Here is a 20,302-nt window from a genome sequence, read left to right on the forward strand (position 1 = left end):
CCATTGGGTTTTTTATCTGGTTTTTTGCCTCTCCCGGGAGATCACATGGGTTCGGGTGGATGCAGAGTGATAGAAGATTTGAGGTTAGGATCAGATCAGCCATGATCTTATTGAATGGCAGAGCAGGCTCGAGGGGCCGATTGGCCTACTCCTGCTCCTATTTCTTATGTTCTTATTTATCCAATTCCCTTTTGAAAGATAAGATTGAATCTGCCTCCACCACCCTCTCAGGCAGTGCATTCCAGATCCTAATCACTCGCTGCGTAAAAAAGTTTTCCTCATGTCGCCTTTGGATCTTCTGCCAATCACCTTAAATCTGTGTCCCCTGGTTCGCGACCCTTCCGCCAATGGGAACAGTTTCTATCTACCCTGTCCAGACCCCTCATGATTTTGAACGCCTCTATCAAATTTCCTCTCAACCTTCTCTGCTCCAAGGAGAACAACTCCAGCTTCTCCAGTCTATCCATGTAACTGAAGTCCCTCATCCCTGGAACCATTCTTGTAAATCTTTTCTGCACCCTCTCTAAGGCCCAACCTGTTTGTGGTGTTCCGTTAACATATTTACGGGACCCGTCCACATATAGCTCTAAGTCTGCTTCCGTCAAAGGTAATTCCCTGATCCTGTCTACATACTCTAATTCCTCTTCACTGGTGCAACAGTGTTCCTCTCCTTCCATTCCCATCATAGATGCGGGGTTCTGGCTCATGTCTCTAACTATCTGTATAGATTTATCGTTGGGTAACAGGACAGCCTCCCAAGCAGTCTTCCGGCCGTTTGAGACGGTGCTGCAATTAGTTTACAAGGTAACTTCCATATAACAAAAGAAAGAAGAGACTCCATTGTGACTCTGCTTTGAGCCCAAGGGGTTAGCCAATTAGCCTGACATCAGTCGTCGGGAAAATGCTGGAATCCATTGTTAAGGAAGAGGTATCCGGGCACTTAGAAAATCATAGTATGATTAGGCAGAGTCAACATGGTTTTATGAAAGGGAAATCGTGTTTGACAAATTTATTAGAGTTTTTTGAGGATGTAACTAGCAGGGTAGATAAAGGGTAACCAGTGGATGTAGTATATTTGGATTTTCAAAAGGCATTTCATAAGGTGCCATACAAAAGGTTGCTATGGAAGATAAGGGGTCAAGGGGTTGGGGGAATATATTAGCATCGATAGAAGATTGATTAATGGACAGAAAACAGAGAGATGGGATAAACGGATCATTTTCTGGTTGGCAGGCTGTAACTAGTGGGGTGCCGCAAGGATCAGTGCTTTCGCCTCATCTCTTTACAATCTATATCAATGACTTAGATGAAGGGACCGAGTGCAATGTTTACTAAGGAGGTGGATTCTGACAAAATATTGGTAGAAGTGGAAAAGGTAGAAGCAATGGAAGGGGTGAAAATTGATAGACAGGATGTACTAGAAAGGCTGGTTATGCTTAGAGTGGATAAGTCGCCTGGTCCAGATGGCTTGCATCCCAGGTTGCTCAGGGAATTAGGGGAGGAGATAGCGGAAGGGCTTGCCATAATTTTCCAATCTTCCCTAGATGCGGGGGAAGTGCCTGAGGATTGGAAAGTGGCAAATGTGGCACCGTTGTTCAAGAAAGGGTGTAAGGACAATCCTAGTAACTACAGGCTGGTCAGTTTAACATCAATTGTGGGTGAAGTTTTAGAAACAATAATCAAGGAGAAAATTAACGGTCACTTGGAGAGGTTTAAGTTAATTAAGGAGAGCCAACACAGATTTGTAAAAGGCAGATCGTGTTTGACTAATCTAATTGAATTTTTGATGAAGCAACAGAGGATTGATGAAGGGAATGCAATGAATGTTGTCTACATGGATTTTAGGAAGGCATTTGACAAAGTATAGACTGGTTGGGCCGAATGGCCTGTTCCTTTGCTGTATAACCGATGTAATCCTATGTATGTAATATAGCTTTCCCTTAAATGCATCTATGCTATTCGCCTGAACCACTCTCTGTGGTAGTGAGTTCCACATTCTCACCACTCTCTGGGTAAAGCAGTATCTCCTGAATTCCCTGTTGGATTTATTAGTGACTATCCTATATTGATGGCCTCCTAGTTCTGGTCTCGCGCACAAGTGGAAACATCTTCTCTACGTCTACCCTATCAAACCATTTCATAATCTTAAAGACCTCTATCGGGTCACCCCTCAGTCTTCGCTTTTCTAGAGAAAAGTGCCCCAGCCTGTTCAATCTTTCCTGATAGTTGTAACCTCTCAGTTCAAGGATCATTCTAGTAAATCTCTTTTGCACGTTCTCTAATGCTTCTTTATTCTTTAAATAATATGGAGACCAAAACTGTGCATCCTCACTGTTTGCCACACCCCCAAGTTTGGTGTCATCAGCAAATGTAGAAATTCTACTCTGTATTCCAATATCCAGGCCATTTATATATATCAAAAAAAGCAGTGGCCCCAGCACTGACCCTTGGGGAACACCACTGTCTACCATCCTCCAGTCTGAAAAACAGCCATTTACCACAACTCGCTGTTTTCTGTCCTTAAGCCAATTCCCTATCCAAGCTGCCACTGACCCACCTATTCCATGAGCCTCAATTTTGTTAACCAGCCTTCTATGTGGTACTTTGTCAAATGCCTTCCGAAAATCCATGTAAACAACATTCATTGCATTTCCTTCATCAATCCTCTCTGTCACTTCCTCAAAAAATCCAATTGGATTAGTCAAACATGATCTGCCTTTTACAAATCTGTGTTGGCTCTCCTTAATTAGCTTAAATCTCTCCAAGTTTGGAGCACTGTGCACAGTTTTGGTCTCCATATTATTTAAAGAATATAGAAGCATTAGAGAACGTGCAAAAGAGATTTACTAGAATGATCCTTGAACTGAGAGGTTATAACTATCAGGAAAGATTGAACAGTCTGGGGCACTTTTCTCTAGAAAAGCGAAGACTGAGGGGTGACCTGATAGAGGTCTTTAAGATTATGAAGCAGTTCGATAGGGTAGACGTAGAGAAGATGTTTCCACTTGTGCGCGAGACCAGAACTAGGAGGCCATCAATATAAGATAGTCACTAATAAATCCAATCGGGAATTCAGGAGATACTGCTTTACCCAGAGAGTGGTGAGAATGTGGAACTCGCTACCACAGAGAGTGGTTCAGGCGAATAGCATAGATGCATTTAAGGGAAAGCTATATTACATACATAGAATTACACAGGATATACAGCACAGGAACAGGCCATTCGGCCCAACCAGTCCATGCCGGAGTTTATGCTCCACTCGAGCCTCCTCCCGTCTTTCCTCATCTAAATCTATCAGCATAACCCTCTATTCCCTTCTCCCTCAGATGCTTGTCCAGCCTCCCCTTAAATACATCTATACTATTCGCCTCAACCACTCCCTGTGGTAGCGAGTTCCACATTCTCACCACTCTCTGGGTAAAGAAGTTTCTTCTGAATTCCCTATTGGATTTCTTGGTGACTATCTTATATTGATGGCCTCTAGTTTTGCTCTTCCCCACAAGTGGAAACATTCTCTCTGTATCCACTCTATCAAAACCTTTCATAATTTTAAAGACCTCTATTAGGTCACCTCTCGGCCTTCTTCTTTCAAGAGAAAAGAGACCCAGCCTGTGTAATGATATCAGCAAATAGTGATGATATTTGTCTGTGTTTGATTACTTATGCCTTACAGCATATTTGTCTGTGTTTTTGATTACTTGTGCCTGACCAGCAGAGGTCATGTGAGAGACAAGCAGTCCAGAGGAGTTTTACTTTCAGTTTCATTCTAGATGCATCACAGCATAGTGTGTTCTGTAAAAAGCTGTAGAAAGTCTTGAACAAGACTTTAGATTAAACAACATTCTCTTTCAGAAATGAGTCTTTATTGAACCCAAAAAGAAATCAAAACATGATGTCAGAAGTGGCTGAAAGAGAAAAAATCTGAAGTTAGCAACTTGATGGGACAGTGAAAGCAGTTGTGGCAAGTAAGCGAAATCAGCTCTCCACATATTAGCAAGCCAGAAGAGAACATCGTTGCTTACCATTAGAGAATAGCTAACGAAGTGAAAAAATGGAAGGTTTACTCCCACCGGCGACGCTTCAATTGACAGGTAATGTGGCTGAAAATTGGAGAAGGTTCAAACAACATTTAGAGTTGTATTTAGCGGCAATCGGAGCTGACGAGAAAAGTGATAAACAAAAATCGGCCGTGTTCTTACATGTCGTGGGTGATGCAGCGCTGGAGGTATATAATAATTTCATATTTGCTGTTGATGGAGACAAAATGAAGCTAGATAAAATAATGGAACAGTTTGAGGCCTACTGCATACCTAAACGCAACGTGACCTTTGAGAGGCACAAATTTTTCACATGTGTACAGAAAATCGGCGAGACTATTGATCAGTATGTGACTGAACTGAGAAACCGGAGCAAATCGTGTGAATTTGGGGGACTCACAGACTCGCTGATAAAAGACAGACTGGTGTGTGGTATTCCAGATAATGGTCTAAGGGAAAGGCTGCTAAGAGAGCAAGATCTAGACCTGGGAAAAGCCATAGCATTGTGTAGGGCTACAGAGACTGTGAAGTTGCAGGCAAAGGAGCTGTTCAGTGACAGTAGCTGCAACGTGGATGCAGTGAGAAAGAACAGATACAAACCGTTTAACAAAGAGAGCGCCAATGTGAAAAAAGAGACGTGGCCAGCAAACGAAAATGAAAGGGACAATCGGAAGTCATGTAGTCGATGCGGTACACAGCATCCACCAAGAAAGTGTCCAGCATATGGTAAAACTTGCAATAGATGCAACAAAAACAACCATTATGCCCGTTGCTGTAAGAACCAAGCGCAACAAAGCGAGGTCCATACAGTAGATGAAAGCGAGATAGAGGAATTCAATGTAGATGTTGTGTCTGAAAACAAAAAAGAAAGAGACTGGATGTTGACACTAAAAGTGAATGACATACACATTCCATTTAAATTGGATACTGGAGCACAAGTTAATGTGATATCAGAGACCGATTTTAAGAGAATTAGACCCAGACCAAAGTTACATGGAATACAAGTGAAAGTGACCGGATACTCAGGTACTGATATACCAGTGAAAGGAAAATGCATTGTCAAAGTAACACACAAGGACAGAGAGCACACGCTAGCATTAATCGTGGTGCCAAAGGATGTGCAAGCCATACTAGGTTTAAAAGCCTGTGAGAGACTGAACCTGGTAAAGAGAGTCCTCGTTGTGGAAAGCGAAGGAGAGACAGTCTATGATGAACTCATGAAAGAGTACAAAGACCTATTTAAGGGTCTAGGCTGCATTCCAGGAGAACACACGATCAGAGTAGATAAAAGTATGACACCGGTCATACATCCATGCAGAAAAGTTCCATTTGCTCTTCAAAAGCAACTGAAGGCAGAGTTGGACAGGATGGAAAGCCTGAACGTGATTCAGAAGATAGATGAGCCAACTGAGTGGGTGAGTTCCCTCGTCGTAGTGGACAAAAAGAATGGAAAGCTCAGAATTTGCCTGGATCCAAGAGATCTAAACAGAGCAATAAAGAGAGAGCACTTCAAGCTTCCTACACGTGAGGAAATCATGGCACAGTTTGCAAATGCAAAATATTTCAGCAAGTTAGATGCGTCCTCAGGATTTTGGCAGATGAAGCTGGACGAAGCAAGTTCAAGACTGTGCACGTTCAACACTCCATTTGGCAGATACAGATTCCTAAGGTTACTATTTGGCATTGCCTCAGCTCCTGAAGTGTATCACAAGACTATCCATATGATCTATGAGCACCTGGAGGGAGTTGATACATCAATGGATGACATCATAGTATGGGGAACCACGAGAACTGAGCATGACGAGAGACTGAAAAAAGTGCTGGAAGCAACAAGGAAAACAAACCTGAAGCTGAATAGAGAGAAATGCCAGCTCGGGGTGACAGAACTGACATTCGTGGGAGATATCCTTAGCAGTGAGGGCATCAGACCAGATCCCAGAAAGGTGTCCGCCATTGAGAATATGCCAAGGCCACAATGCAAAAAGGACGTGCAGAGGTTTAATGGAATGATCAACTACATGGGTAAATTCATATCTAACCTCTCAGAAAAAATAGCGCCACTGAGAAGACTAACTGAAAAGAACATAGAATGGGAATGGAATCATGAGCATGAGAAGTCATGAAGCGATCTAAAGAAACTGCTCACAGAGGAACCAGTTCTGAGGTTTTATGACCCAGCGAGACCCATCAAGATATCATCAGATGCATCACAGAGTGGGCTCGGTGCCGTTCTTCTGCAACAATATGACTACTGGCAACCTATTGCACATGCATCGCGCTCAATGACGGACGCGGAGACGCGATATGCTCAAATAGAAAAGGAGCTGCTCAGCATCACATACGCCTGTGAAAGATTTCACCAGTTTGTGGCAGGACAAGCAATCAGTGTAGAGACTGACCATAAGCCCTTGATTGCATTGTTCCAAAAGCCACTGAATAGCTGTCCGCTTAGAATACAAAGAATGATGATCAGGCTGCAACGTTATACACTGAATGTTGCGTACACACCGGGTAAGCTGATGTATACAGCAGACACGTTGTCCAGAGCTGTTGACCCAAGTGAGCCCGCAAACACCACAATGGATGAAAAAGTGAACGCCTACGTGGACATGATCACAAGTGCACTGCCCATAGCAGATGCAAAAATGGAGCTCATAAAGACTGAGACAAACAAAGATGAAACAATGAGACGACTGAGAAAAAGCATCTTGGATGGATGGCCCAACATGAAGCAAGACTGCTCACCTGATATAGCAGAGTACTGGAACTGCAGGGCGGAACTATCAGTGGTCGAAGACATCATCTACAAAGGAAGTAAAATAGTTATCCCAAAGAGTCTGAGAAGAGAGATGCTAAAAAAGATCCATGGAGGACATCTGGGAATCGAAAAGTGTAAGAAAAGAGTAGGAGAGGTGATGTACTGGCCACGAATCAACCAAGATGTGACAAATGAGGTGTCAAACTGCACAATATGCCTGAAATATCGAGCAAGCAATCCGGTAGAACCACTAAAGCCACACCCAGCACCAGACAGACCTTACCAGAAGGTAGGCGCTGACCTATTCGTATGTCAAGGGAAGGACTATCTTGTCGTCACAGACTATTACTCCCTGTATCCAGAGGTTTGTAGACTGTACACCACCACTGCAGAAGCTGTGATAAGAAGTATGAAAGCCATATTCTCCAGACATGGCGTGGCAAGCGAGGTCTTCACAGACAACGGACCCCAGTTTAACAATGCAAATTTACGACACTTTGCCAAAGAGTGGGACTTTGTCCACACAACGTCAAGTCCTCACTATCCACAGTCCAATGGACTAGTGGAAAAATCGGTCCAGACAGTGAAAAGACTGATGTACAAGGCAAAAGACAGTGGAACTGACTTCTACCAAAGCATGCTTGTATACCGCACAACGCCGCTCGAGTGTGGTATGTCACCAGCCCAACTCCTGATGGGACGTCGGCTAAGGTCAAACCTACCCATCCCGGAGAACCTCCTGAAAACAAAAGAGGGGGAGAAAGTGAGGAAGTTCAAAGAGCAACAGAAAGAAAAGCAAAAGTACTACTATGACAGAGGAACACAAAACCTACCTGAACTCCACACTGGTGACCAAGTAAGGTTGAAAGACAAAACAAACACATGGACTCAGAAGGGAACTGTCCTGAGTGAAGTTCAACCAAGATCATACACCATTCAGACAGATGAGGGTGCTGTTCTGAGAAGGAATCGTCGAGATCTTCTCATGGGACCAGCCACAGCAGGTCAAGAGACTGATACTGGTGAACAACCTGATCACACAGCTGAGAACCAATCATCTGAGGCAACAACTCAGATTCAAGGACAATCAATCAGAAAATCCTCAAGACACGTGAAGCCTCCTGAGAGACTCATTGAGCAAATTTAAGGACTATTGTTAAAGAAGGAAGTAATGTTATCTCATTCTTTCTTCAAGTTCTAGTGTATTGACATATTTCATGTGAACACACAAAGCAAGGGTAAAAAACCTTGATCATGATAATGATAATGTAAGTTCATTAAATGTTTAGTTAAAAGTAAAATACTTTTGTTTTAAGAAAGGGAGATGTAATGATATCAGCAAATAGTGATGATATTTGTCTGTGTTTGATTACTTATGCCTTACAGCATATTTGTCTGTGTTTTTGATTACTTGTGCCTGACCAGCAGAGGTCATGTGAGAGACAAGCAGTCCAGAGGAGTTTTACTTTCAGTTTCATTCTAGATGCATCACAGCATAGTGTGTTCTGTAAAAAGCTGTAGAAAGTCTTGAACAAGACTTTAGATTAAACAACATTCTCTTTCAGAAATGAGTCTTTATTGAACCCAAAAAGAAATCAAAACAGCCTGTTCATCCTTTCCTGATATGCATACCCTCGCATTTCTGGTATCACCCTTGTAAATCTTCTCTGCACCCTCTCCAGTGTCTCTATATCCTTTTTATAATATGGCGACCAGAACTGTACACAGTACTCTAAGTCTGGTCTAACCAAGGTTCGATACAGGTTTAGCATAACTTCACTACTTTTCAATTCTATCCCTCTAGAAATAAACCCTAGTGCTTGGTTTGCTTCTTTTATGGCCTTGCTAACCTGTGGCGCAACTTTCAGTGATTTGTGTGTTTGTACTCCGAGATCCCTTTGTTCCTCTACCCCACCTAGACTCGCACCCTCCAAGTGATAAACACATGAGGGAGAAAGGAAAAGAAGGATATGTTAATGAGGATAAGATGAAGAGGGGTGGGAGGAGGCTCGTGTGGAGCATTAACACCAGCATGTACCTGTTGGGCCGAATGGCCTGTTCCTGTGCTGTAGGTTCTGTGTAATTCTCCAGTCTCTCCAGCAGCAGAATTATTCTTCCGATTGTTGGTGATTGTGTTTTTTTTTTGAAGGAGTTGATGTAAGTGGCGAGGTCGGGAATGATGTGATTCTGCCGTGTAGCTGTGAGCCAGGAGGGATTGCCAAGTCCCAGATATACTGGCAGTGTGCGGAATCGGTGGCCTGGTATTGGAACAAGGGTGTGGAGGAGCCCCGGCACAAGAGCCCGCAATACCAGGGTCGAACTCACATCTTCTCCGGGGAGCTCCTCAACGGGAACCTGTCCCTGAAGATTCTCGGGCTGCGACTCAATGATAGCGGAGACTATGAATGTATCATCATCAAACCGGCCAACTCTCCAGACAAAGTCAACGTCAGACTCACAATAACCGGTGAGCATTACAGTCCATTGCTGTTGCTTACACTATATCCTTTCTGTTTCTCCCTCTTTCTGTCTCTCTCTCTTTTTGTCTCTCTCTACTCTCTCTCTCTCTCTGTCTCTCTCCTCTCTATCTCTCTCTCTCTGTATCTCACTCTTTCTCTCCCGGTCTCTCTCTCTGTCTCTCTATTTCTCTCACTCCCTCTCTCTGTTTCGCTTTCCCTCTCTGTCTCAATTTCTCGGTCTGTCTCTCTGACTGTCTCTTTATTTGTCTCTCTCTCGCTCCCTGTCTCACTCTCCCTGTCTCACTCTCCCTGTCTCACTCTCCCTGTCTCACTCTCCCTGTCTCACTCTCCCTGTCTCTCTCTCTCTCTCTCTCTCTCTCTCTCTGTCTCTCTCTCTGTCTGCCTCTTACTCCCTGTCTCTCTGTCTATCTCACTCAATTCAATTCAATTCAATTCAAATCGCTTTATTGGCATGACAAGTTACATCTTATGTTGCCAAAGCATCGGAAAATATTCATGTTTGTTCACAAAAATACAGATCTATCCATACAGTGTATAAACAGATATATCCCTGAGTGTATAAATATACTTTCATATAATTTATATATACTCTTTTCTTATATTTAGTGGTTGTCCCTCTGTTTATGGCAAGCTGTAACATAGTGTGCCGCTAGTGTTACGCAATTTCTCTCTTCCCCTAGTAGGTATGGGAGTTTTTGGTCGTCATTCAAATTTCTGAATTCCGGGCATATTTTTGTGAATTTTGGGTAGAAATTCTCCCTTATGCCCTGATATTTTCTACAAGCTGTGAGGAAGTGCATCTCTGTCTCCACCACTCCCTGACTGTAGTGAGAGCATATCCTGTCCTCTCTTGGTAGCCGTGTCTGTCTGTGTCTACCTTTTTCGATCGCCAGGTTATGTTCACTAAGTCTGTACATTGTCAAAGTTTTTCTCAGTTTGCTATCCTTTACCATGGTCAGGTAATCAGCCATGTTGTATTGTCTGTTTAGGGCCAAGTAGCAATTGAGTTTGCTTTGGGTTTTTGTTGTTTCTGCCCAATATGACAGATATTTTTCCTTTTGCTTAGCGACGATTGTGTTGGGTCGAATTCTTTGTGTTACGCTGTCACTGTCCTGGGGCTGGTTATTGTTAGTAGTGTTAGTGGTTGCTTCACTGAGTCCCAGGACTAGTTGACTGAGGGTATTCTTCTTTATGGTCCTCTCTTGGCATTTCAGGGCTTCGTAATGATAGCATTGGGGGTTGCTCATTTCTAGGTGTTTCCAAAATTTGGTGGCTCTTTTTTGGATAGTGATTATTAATGGATATTGGCCTAGTTCTGCCCTGCATGCATTGTTTACGGTTTTCCTTTGAGTCCGAAGGATACTTTTACAGAATTCTGCATGTAGGATCTCAATTGGGCGTTTGTCCCATTTTGCAAATTCTTGTTGAGTTAGCGGTCCCCACACCTCACTGCCATAGAGTGTAATTGGTTCAATTACTGATTTGAAAATTTTGAGCCAAATGCTAACTGGGATTTCTATTTGGATTGATTTTTTAATGGCATAGAAAGCCCTTCTTGCTTTCTCTTTCAGTTCATTCACAGCCAGTTTGAAATTTCCCGTAGAACTGATTTTTAAGCCCAAGTATGTGTAGTTAGTGGTTTGTTCAATTTTGGTTGCTCCTAGTGTGAAATTTATTTTGGGTCCCTGATGTCTGGATCTTTGCTGGAACACAAGGACTTTGGTTTTTTGGGGATTTATTGTCAGGGCCCAAGTCTGGCAGTACGACTCCAGCAGATCCAGGTTCTGCTGTAGACCCTCCTTAGTTGGTGACAGCAGAACCAGGTCGTCTGCATAGAGGAGGAATTTAACCTTGGATTCATATAGGGTGAGGCCGGGTGCTGTAGATTGTTCAAGTAGTTTTGCCAATTCATTTATGTAAATATTAAAGAGTGTCGGTGAGATTGGCGAGCCCTGCGTCACCCCCCGCCCCTGTGGGAAGTATTTTGTTTGTTTGTCTCCAATTTTAACTGCACATTTGTTGTTTGTATACATTGATTTAATTACATCATATATTTTTCCCCCTACCCCGCTTTCGATAAGTTTCAGGAATAAACCGTCATGCCAGATGGAGTCGAAAGCCTTCTGGAAATCTATAAAGCATGCGTAGATTTTGCTTTTGTTTTGATGAACGTGTTTGTCAATTAGGGTCTGTAGGGTGAAGATATGATCTGATGTTCTATAGTTTGGCAGGAATCCAATTTGGCTTTTACTCAAGACATTGTGCTCCTCAAGGAAGTTTATAAGTCTTTTGTTTATGATGCTACAGAATACCTTCCCCAGGTTACTGTTTACACAGATGCCTCGATAGTTATTTGGGTCGACTTTGTCCCCACTTTTGTATATGGGCGTTATGAGTCCTTTGTTCCAGATATCAGGGAAGTAACCGACACTCAGAACCAAGTTGAAGAGTTTTAGGATAGCCAGTTTCATTTTATCGTCTGTGTTTTTAATCATCTCGCTTAGTATGCCGTCTGCCCCGCAAGCTTTTCCTGGTCGCAGGTCCTTGAGTTTTTCAAAAAGTTCTTTTTCTGTTATTATGGAGTCTAGCGGGTTTTGGTTATCTTTTATGGCCATTTCGAGCTTTTCCAGTTTTTTGCATGTTTGGTGTTGCTCTGGCCTTAGTGTGTTTTTCTGGTATAATTTTTCAAAGTGGTTTTCCCATGTGTCTCCATTTTGAATGGCCAATTCGTCGTGTTGTTTTTTGTGTAATGTATTCCAGTTGTCCCAGAAACAATTGGAATCAATGGATTCCTCAATGGAGCTGAGTGTATTCTTAATATATTGCTCTTTTTTGGTTCTGAGTGTGTTTCTGTATTGTGTTAGTGTCTGACAATAAGTAAGGCATAATTCCTCGTTTTCTGGATGTCTGTGTTTTTGGTTTGATATTTTTCTAAGTTTTTTCCTCATGTTATGGCAATCTGGGTCAAACCATTTTTCATAGCTTTTTGTTTTGGGTTTGTTCTTGCGAGCTTTCAAGTTTGACCTTGTTGCCAAATTATCAAAAATATTGTTTAGGTTATTCACTGCCCGGTTTACGCCTTCTTTATTGTGAGTGTATATGTTATCCAGAAAGGTGTCCAAGAGAGCTTGAGTTGATTCATTGCTAATTGCTTTCTGGTATTTTTCCGTGTCGTTTTTGGCCCATCTGTACGATTTTTTGGTGTTGTACAGTTTACTGGGTTGTGTTTCTGTGTTGTTTGTTTCTGTCTTTTTAAGATACATAGTAATTTGACTGTGATCTGACAGTGTTGTTTGTGGTTTGACTGTGAATGCTCTGAAAGAGGATGGGTCCAAATCCGTAATCATATAGTCTACGGTGCTGCAGCCAAGAGGTGAGCAATAGGTCGATCTTCCTAGGAGGTCTCCTATGAACCTACCATTGACAATGTACAGACCCAGGCTTCGACAGAGCTGCAGGAGCTGTTTTCCGTTGGTATTTGTCTGCTTGTCGCAGTTAATGTCCCTCTTTTTCCTCTGTCTCCCTCTCTCTGTTTCTGTCTCTCTCACTGTCTCTCCCTCACACTCTTGCTCTGCCTCTCTCTGTCTGTCTCTCTCTCTGATCCCTCTCTCACTCTCTCTGTCGCTTTCTCTCTCACTCTCTTTCTCTGTCACTGACTGTCTGTCACTGTCTCTCTCTCTCTCGCTCTCTCTCTCACTCTCCTTCTGTTTCTCTCACTCTTCCTCGCTCTCTCTCTCTCTCTGTCCCTCTCTGTCTCGCTCTCTCTCTCTCCCGCTCTCTCTCTCACTGTCTCTCTCACTCTGTCTGTCTGTCTCTGTCTCTCTCTCTGACCACTCTCTCTCCCTGGCCCCTCTCTCTGTCACTTTCTCTCTCACTCTCTCTCTGTCACTGACTGTCACTGTCTCTGTCCCTCTCTTTCTGGCTCTCTCTCACTGTCTCTCACTCACTCTCTCTCTCTCTCCCCCTGTCTCTCTCTCTCTCACTGTCACTCGCTCACTCACTCTCACTCGCTCTCTCTGTCTCTCTTTTCCCTCTCTGTCTCTCTCTCTCTCTCTCTGTCTCGCTCCTTCACTCTCTCGCTCTGTCGCTCTCTCTCTCTGTCTATCTTTCGCTCTTTGTCTATGTCTTTCTCTCACTCTCTCTTTCTGTCTCAATCTATCTCTCTGTCTCTGTCTCTCTGTCTGTCTGTCTATGTCTTTCTCTGTCTGTCTGTCTCTGTCTCTTTGTCTCGCTCTTTCTGTCACTCTCCCTCACACTCTTGCTCTGTCGCTCTCTCTCTGTCTCTGTCTCTCTGTCTATCTTTCGCTCTCTGTCTATCTCTCTCTGTTTCTCCCACTCTCTCTGTCTGTCTATCAGATCAGAGCATCAGACCTGTGAGGGGGCAGTGACCGGCAGCAGAGCTTAAAAGCGGCGGCAGTTGCGAGGTGAGGCCCGATCAGAGCATCAGACCTGTGAGGGGGCAGTGACCGGCAGCAGAGCTTAAAAGCGGCGGCAGTTGTGAGGTGAGGCCCGATCAGAGCATCGGACCTGTGAGGGGGCAGTGACCGGCGGCAGAGCTTAAAAGTGGCGGCAGTTGCGAGGTGAGGCCCGATCAGAGCATCGGACCTGTGAGGGGGCAGTGACTGGCGGCAGTTGCGAGGTGAGGCCCGACCAATTCAACAGCAGTGGAGAGAGGTAAAAAGTAATCCAAGTGTGACGTCACCAGGAAGCAGGTAAGTGATTGGTTGGTGAGTATTTATTTTATTACAAGCTTAAATTCTGCGGTTTATATTTTCTTGGGTCTCTGTGGTGTAGTGGGGACAGTTGGTAAATAAGCGCCCTAGAGTATATCTTTAACTGGTGGTATTGAATTAATTTAAATTAATTAAAGGGGTAAGTCATGCCAGGAGAGCCCAGCCCCGTGTTATGCTCCTCTTGCTCTATGTGGGAATTCAGGGACGCTGCCAGTGTCCCTGATGACCACGTGTGCCAGAAATGCATCCAGCTGCAGCTACTAACGGGCCGTATTGAGGCGCTGGAGCTGCGGATGGATGGGTTGTGGAGCATTCACGATGCTGAGAGGGTCGTGGATTACACGTTTGATGAGTTGGTCACGCCGCAGGGTAGGGCCGCACAGGCAGAAGGGAAATGGGTGACCACCAGGCGGAGCAGTAGAAGCAGGCAGGTAGTGCAGGAGACCCCTGTGGCCATCCCCCTTTCAAACAGGTATATCAATTTGGATACTGTTGAGGGGGATGACACACCAGGGGAAGGCAACAGCAGCCAACTTCCTGGCACCGGGGGTGTTGCTGCTGCTCAGGAAGGGAGGAAAAAGAGTGGGAGAGCAATAGTGGTAGGGGATTCTATCGTAAGGGGAACAGATAGACGGTTCTGTGGCCGTAGACGTGACTCCAGGATGGTTTGTTGCCTCCCTGGTGCCAGGGTCAAGGATGTCACTGAACGGCTGCAGGGCATTCTCAAGGGGGAGGGTGAACAGGCAGAGGTCGTGGTTCACATTGGGACCAACGACAGAGGTAGGAAGAGGGATGAGGTCCTGCAACAAGAATTTAGGGAGCTAGGTAGCAGATTAAAGAGCAGGACCTCAAAGGTTGTAATCTCTGGATTACTCCCGGTGCCACGTGCTAGTGAGTATAGGAATAGGAGGATAGAGCAGATGAATGCGTGGCTAAAGAATTGGTGCAGGAGGGAGGGCTTTAGTTTCCTGGATCACTGGGCCTGCTTCTGGGAAAGGTGGGACTTGTACAAGTCGGACGGGTTGCACCTGAACCAGAGCGGGACAAATATCCTTGCGGGGAGGTTTGCTAGCACTGTTCGGAGGGGTTTAAACTAAAATGGCAGGGGGTTGGGAACCTGAGCAGGGAGACAGAGGAAAGGAAAACAGGGATAAAAGCAAAAGATAGGAAGGAGAAAAACAAAAGTGGCAGTCAGAGAAATCAACGGTTTAAATCAATTGTGGCCACAGTAAATAATAATTCTAATAGGTCTAAGAGCGTTAAAAAAACAAGCCTGAAGGCTTTGTGTCTTAATGCGAGGAGCATTTGTAATAAGGTGGATGAATTGGCTGCGCAAATAGAGGTAAACGAATACGATTTGGTTGGGATTACAGAAACGTGGCTCAAGGATGGCCAAGACTGGGAACTCAACATCCAGGGGTATTCGATATTCAGGAAAGATAGGCAATAAGGAATGGGAGGTGGGGTAGCATTACTGGTTAAAGAAGGGATTAATACAATTGTAATGAAGGATATTAGCTCTGATGATGTGGAATCTGTATGGGTAGAATTGAGAAATGCTAAGGGGAAAAAAACATTAGTGGGAGTGGTATATAGACCTCCAAACAGTAAGGTGGAGGTTGGGGATGGCATTAAAAGGGAAATTAAAGAAGCGTGCAATAAGGGCACAGCAGTCATCATGGGTGACTTTAACCTACATATAGATTGGGCTAACCAAATTAGTAACAATACTGTGGAGGAGGAATTCCTGGAGTGTTTACGGGATGGTTTCCTGGACCAATATGTCGAGGAACCAACCAGAGATCACGCCATCTTAGATTGGGTATTATGCAACGAGAAAGGATTAATTAGCAATCTTTTTGTGCGAGGCCCCTTGGGTCGGAGCGATCATAATATGATCGAATTCTTCATTAAGATGGAGAATGAAGTAGTTGACTCAGAGACAAGGGTCCTCAATTTAAATAAAGGAAACTACGATGGTCTGAGGAGCGAGTTGGGTAGGATTGAGTGGGGAATGGCGCTCAAAGGGTTGACGGTGGATAGGCAATGGCAAACATTCAAAGACCGAATGGATGAGCTACAGAATTTGTTCATCCCAGTTTGGCGTAAAAATAAAACAAAAAAGGTGACTCAACCGTGGCTAACAAGGGAAATTAGGGATAGCATAAGATCCAAGGAGAGGACATATAAATTGGCTAGAAAAAGCAATAATCCTGAGGATTGGGAGCAGTTTAGGAGTCAACAAAGGAGGACAAAGGGATTAATTAAGAAAGGGAAAATAGAATATGAGAGTAAGCTCACAGGGAACATAAAAACTGACTGTAAAAGCTTTTATAGATATGTGAAGAGAAAAAGATTAGTGAAGTCAAGCGTAGGTCCCTTACAGTCAGAATCAGGGGAATTTATAATGGGAAACAAGGAAATGGCAGACCAACTAAATGCATACTTTGGTTCTGTCTTCACAAAGGAGGACACAAATAACCTCCCAGAGATGCCGGGGAACATAGGGTCTGATGAAAGCGAGGAACTGAAAGAAATCAGTATTTGTCGGAAAATGGTGTTAGGAAAATTGATGGGACTGAAGGCCGATAAATCCCCAGGGCCTGATGGTCTACATCCCAGGGTACTTAAGGAAGTGGCCCTAGAGATAGTAGATGCATTACTGATCATCTTCCAGAACTCGATAGACTCTGGAACGGTACCCATGGATTGGAGGGTAGCTAATGTTACCCCACTATTCAAAAAAGGTGGTAGAGAAAAAGCGGGGAATTATAGACCGGTAAGCCTGACATCGGTAGTGGGGAAAATGCTAGAGTCTATTATAAAAGATGTAATAGCAGAACACTTGGAAAGCAGTGACAGGATCGGACAAAGTCAACATGGATTTACAAAAGGTAAATCATGCTTGACTAATCTACTGGAATTTTTTGAGGATGTAACTGGTAAAATAGATAAGGGAGAACCAGTGGATGTGGTGTATTTGGACTTTCAGAAGGCTTTCGATAAGGTCCCACACAAGAGATTAGCGTGCAAAATTAAGGCACATGGGATTGGGGGCAAGGTATTGACTTGGATAGAGAACTGGTTGGCGGACAGAAAGCAAAGAGTTGGAATAAACGGGTCGTTTTTCGAGTGGCAGGCAGTGACTAGTGGGGTACCGCAAGGATCGGTCCGAGGACCCCAGCTGTTCACAATATATATTAATGATCTGGATGAGGGAATTGGATGTAATATCTCCAAATTTGCAGACGACACAAAGCTGGGCGGGAGGGTAAGCTGCGAGGAGGATGTCGGGAAACTCCAGTACAATTTGGACAGGTTGGGTGATTGGGCAGGAACATGGCAAATGCACTATAATGTGGATAAATGTGAGGTTATCCACTTTGGTGGCAAAAACAGGAAGGCAGATTATTATTTGAATGGCAATAGATTGGGAGAAGGGGAAGTGCAAAGAGACCTAGGTGTCCTTGTGCACCAGTCGCTGAAGGTAAGCATGCAGGTGCAGCAGGCGGTTAAGAAGGCAAATGGTATGTTGGCCTTCGTAGCAAGAAGGTTCGAGTACAGGAACAAGGATGTCTTGCTACAGTTGTACAGGGCCTTGGTGAGACCGCACCTTGAGTATTGTGTGCAGTTTTGGTCACCTTACTTGAGGAAGGATGTTCTTGCCATGGAGGGAGTGCAGCAAAGATTCACCAGGCTGATACCTGGGATGGCAGGAATGACCTATGAGGAGAGATTGTGTCGATTGGGCTTATACTCACTGGAGTTTAGAAGATTGAGAGGGGATCTCATCGAAACCTATAAAATCCTGTCAGGCCTGGACAGACTAGATGCAGGAAGGTTGTTTCTGATGGCCGGGGAGTCCAGAACCAGGGGTCATAGTCTAAGGACAAGGGGTAAGCCATTTAGGACTGAAATGAGGAGGAATTTCTTCACCCAGAGAGTGGTGAACCTGTGGGATTCTCTGCCACAGAGGGCGGCGGAGGCCAGTTCATTAAATATATTGAAGAAGGAGTTGGATATATTTCTTAAGGCTAAGGGGATCAAGGGATATGGGGAGAAGGCAGGGACAGGGTACTGAATTTGGATGATCAGCCATGATCACATTGAATGGCGGAGCAGGCTCGAAGGGCCGAATGGCCTACTCCTGCTCCTATCTTCTGTGTTTCTATGTCTCAATCTGTCTCTCTCTCTCTCTGTCTGTCTCTGTCTCTCGCTGTCTTTTTCTCTGTCTCTCTCTTTGTCTCGCTCTTTCTGTCTCTCAATTTCTCTTTGTTCCTTTCACTCTCTTACTCTCTCTCTGACTCTCTGTATCTCTCTGTCTCTCTCTCTGCCTCTCTATCTCTCTCTCTATCTCTCTCTGACTCTGTCTCTCTCTCTGTATCTCTCTGTGTCTCACCCCCCTCTCTCACTCTCTCACTGTCTCTGCCTCTCTCTGTCATTCTGTCTCTCTGTCTCTCCCTTTGTCTTTCTGTCTCTCACACACTGTCTCTCTGTCTCTGTCTCACTCTCTTTCTATCTCTGTCCCATTCTGTCTGTCTGTCTCTCTCTCTCCTTCTCTCTGTCATTGTGTCTCTCTCTCTCTCTCTCCCACTCTCTCTTTTTGTCTCTGTCCCGCTCTGTCTCTCTCTCACTGTCTCTCTCTCTCTCTCTGTCTCTCTCCCTCTCTGTCTCACTATCTCTCTCTCTCTCTGTCTCTCTCTCATTCTCTCTTTGTCTCTATCCCTTTCTGTCTCTCTCTCTCTGTCTCTGTCTCTCTCCCCCTCTGTCTCTCTTTTCCCTCAGTCTCTATCTGTCTCTCTGTCTCGCTCCCTCACACTCTCGCTCTGTCTCTCTCTGTCTGTCTCTTTCTCTTTCTGACCCCTCCCTCTCACTCTCTCTCTCCCTCTCTCTCTGCCTCTCTCTCTCACTCTCTGTCTCTCTCCTGCTCTGTCGCTCCCTTTCTGTCTGTCTGTCTCCCTCTCTGTCTGGGTGCTGGGGCCTCAACTTTTTACAATTTACATAAATGACTTGGATAAAGCATATAATTGTGCAAAGATGGGTGGCAGGTCAAAAGATTGGACAGAATATAAAAACAGCAAAGAATAACTAAAAGATTAATAAGGAGAGGAAAATTAGAGTACGAGAGAAAGCTAGCTAGAAATATAAAAAAAAGATAGTAAGAGTTTCTATAGATATAGGTATGTAAAAAGAAAAAGATTAGAGAAAACAAATGTAGGTCCCTTACAGTCAGAAATGGGAGAATTTATAATGGGGAACAAGGAAATGGCTGAGCAATTAAACAAATACTTTGGTTCTGTCTTCATAGAAACACAGAAGATAGGAGCAGGAATAGGCCATTCAGCCCCTCGAGCCCGCTCCACCATTCAATGCGATCATGGCTGATCATCCAAATTTAGTACCCGGTCCCTGCTTTCTCCCCATATCACTTGATCACTTTAGCTTTAAGAAATATATCCAACTCCCTCTTCAATATATTTAATGTATTGGCCTCTACTGCCTTCTGTGGTGGAGAATTCCACAGGTTCACCACTCTCTGGGTGAAGAAATTCCTCCTTATCTCAGTCCTAAATGGCCTACCCCTTATCCTTAGACTGTGACCCCTGGTTCTGGAATCCCCGACCATCGGGAACATCCTTCCTGCATCTAGTCTGTCCAGTCCTATCAGAATTTTATAAGTTTCAATGAGATCCACTCTCATTCTTCTAAACTCCAGCGAGTACAAGCCCAATCGACCCAATCTCTCCTCATACGTCATTCCTGCCATCCCAGGTATCAGCCTGGTGAATCTTCGCTGAACTCCTTCCATGGCAAGAACATCCTTCCTCAGATAAGGTGACCAAAACTGCACACAATACTCAAGATGTGGTCTCACCAAGGCCCTGTACAACTGCAGCAAGACATCCTTGTTCCTGTACTCAAACCCTCTCGCTACGAAGGCCAACATACCATTTGCCTTCTTAACCGCCTGCTGCACCTGCATGCTTACCTTCAGTGACTGGTGCACAAGGACATCCAGGTCTCGTTGCACTTCCCCTTCTCCCAATCTATTGCCATTCAGATAATAATCTGCCTTCCTGTTTTTGCCACCGAAGTGGATAACCTCACATTTATCCACCTTATATTGCATCTGCCATGCTTCTGCCCAATCACCCAACCTGTCGAAATCATCCTGTAGTTTCTCGGCATCCTCCTCACAGCACACACGCCCACCCAGCTTTGTGTTGTCTGCAGATTTGGAGATATTACACCTAGTTCCCTTGTCTAGATCATTAATATATATTGTGAATAGCT

General features: G+C 44.3%; 1 protein-coding gene across 4 annotated transcripts in view; it reads left to right on the plus strand.

Moving 5' to 3' along the window:
- The window catches only part of LOC147120740 (transmembrane protein 169-like), a 254,784-nt gene that overhangs the window by 168,271 nt on the left and 66,211 nt on the right, over positions 1-20,302 (plus strand). For all 4 annotated transcript variants that reach the window (XM_085986983.1, XM_085986981.1, XM_085986980.1 and 1 more), the window contains exon 5: positions 8,945-9,262. In XM_085986983.1, the coding sequence (XP_085843109.1) occupies positions 8,945-9,262 (318 nt within the window). The remainder of the gene's footprint in view (positions 1-8,944; positions 9,263-20,302) is intronic.

This window comes from Somniosus microcephalus, chromosome 4 (genome assembly GCF_052327205.1).
Source record: "Somniosus microcephalus isolate GS21.2 chromosome 4, FLI_Smic_1.0, whole genome shotgun sequence".
NCBI lineage: Eukaryota > Metazoa > Chordata > Chondrichthyes > Squaliformes > Somniosidae > Somniosus > Somniosus microcephalus.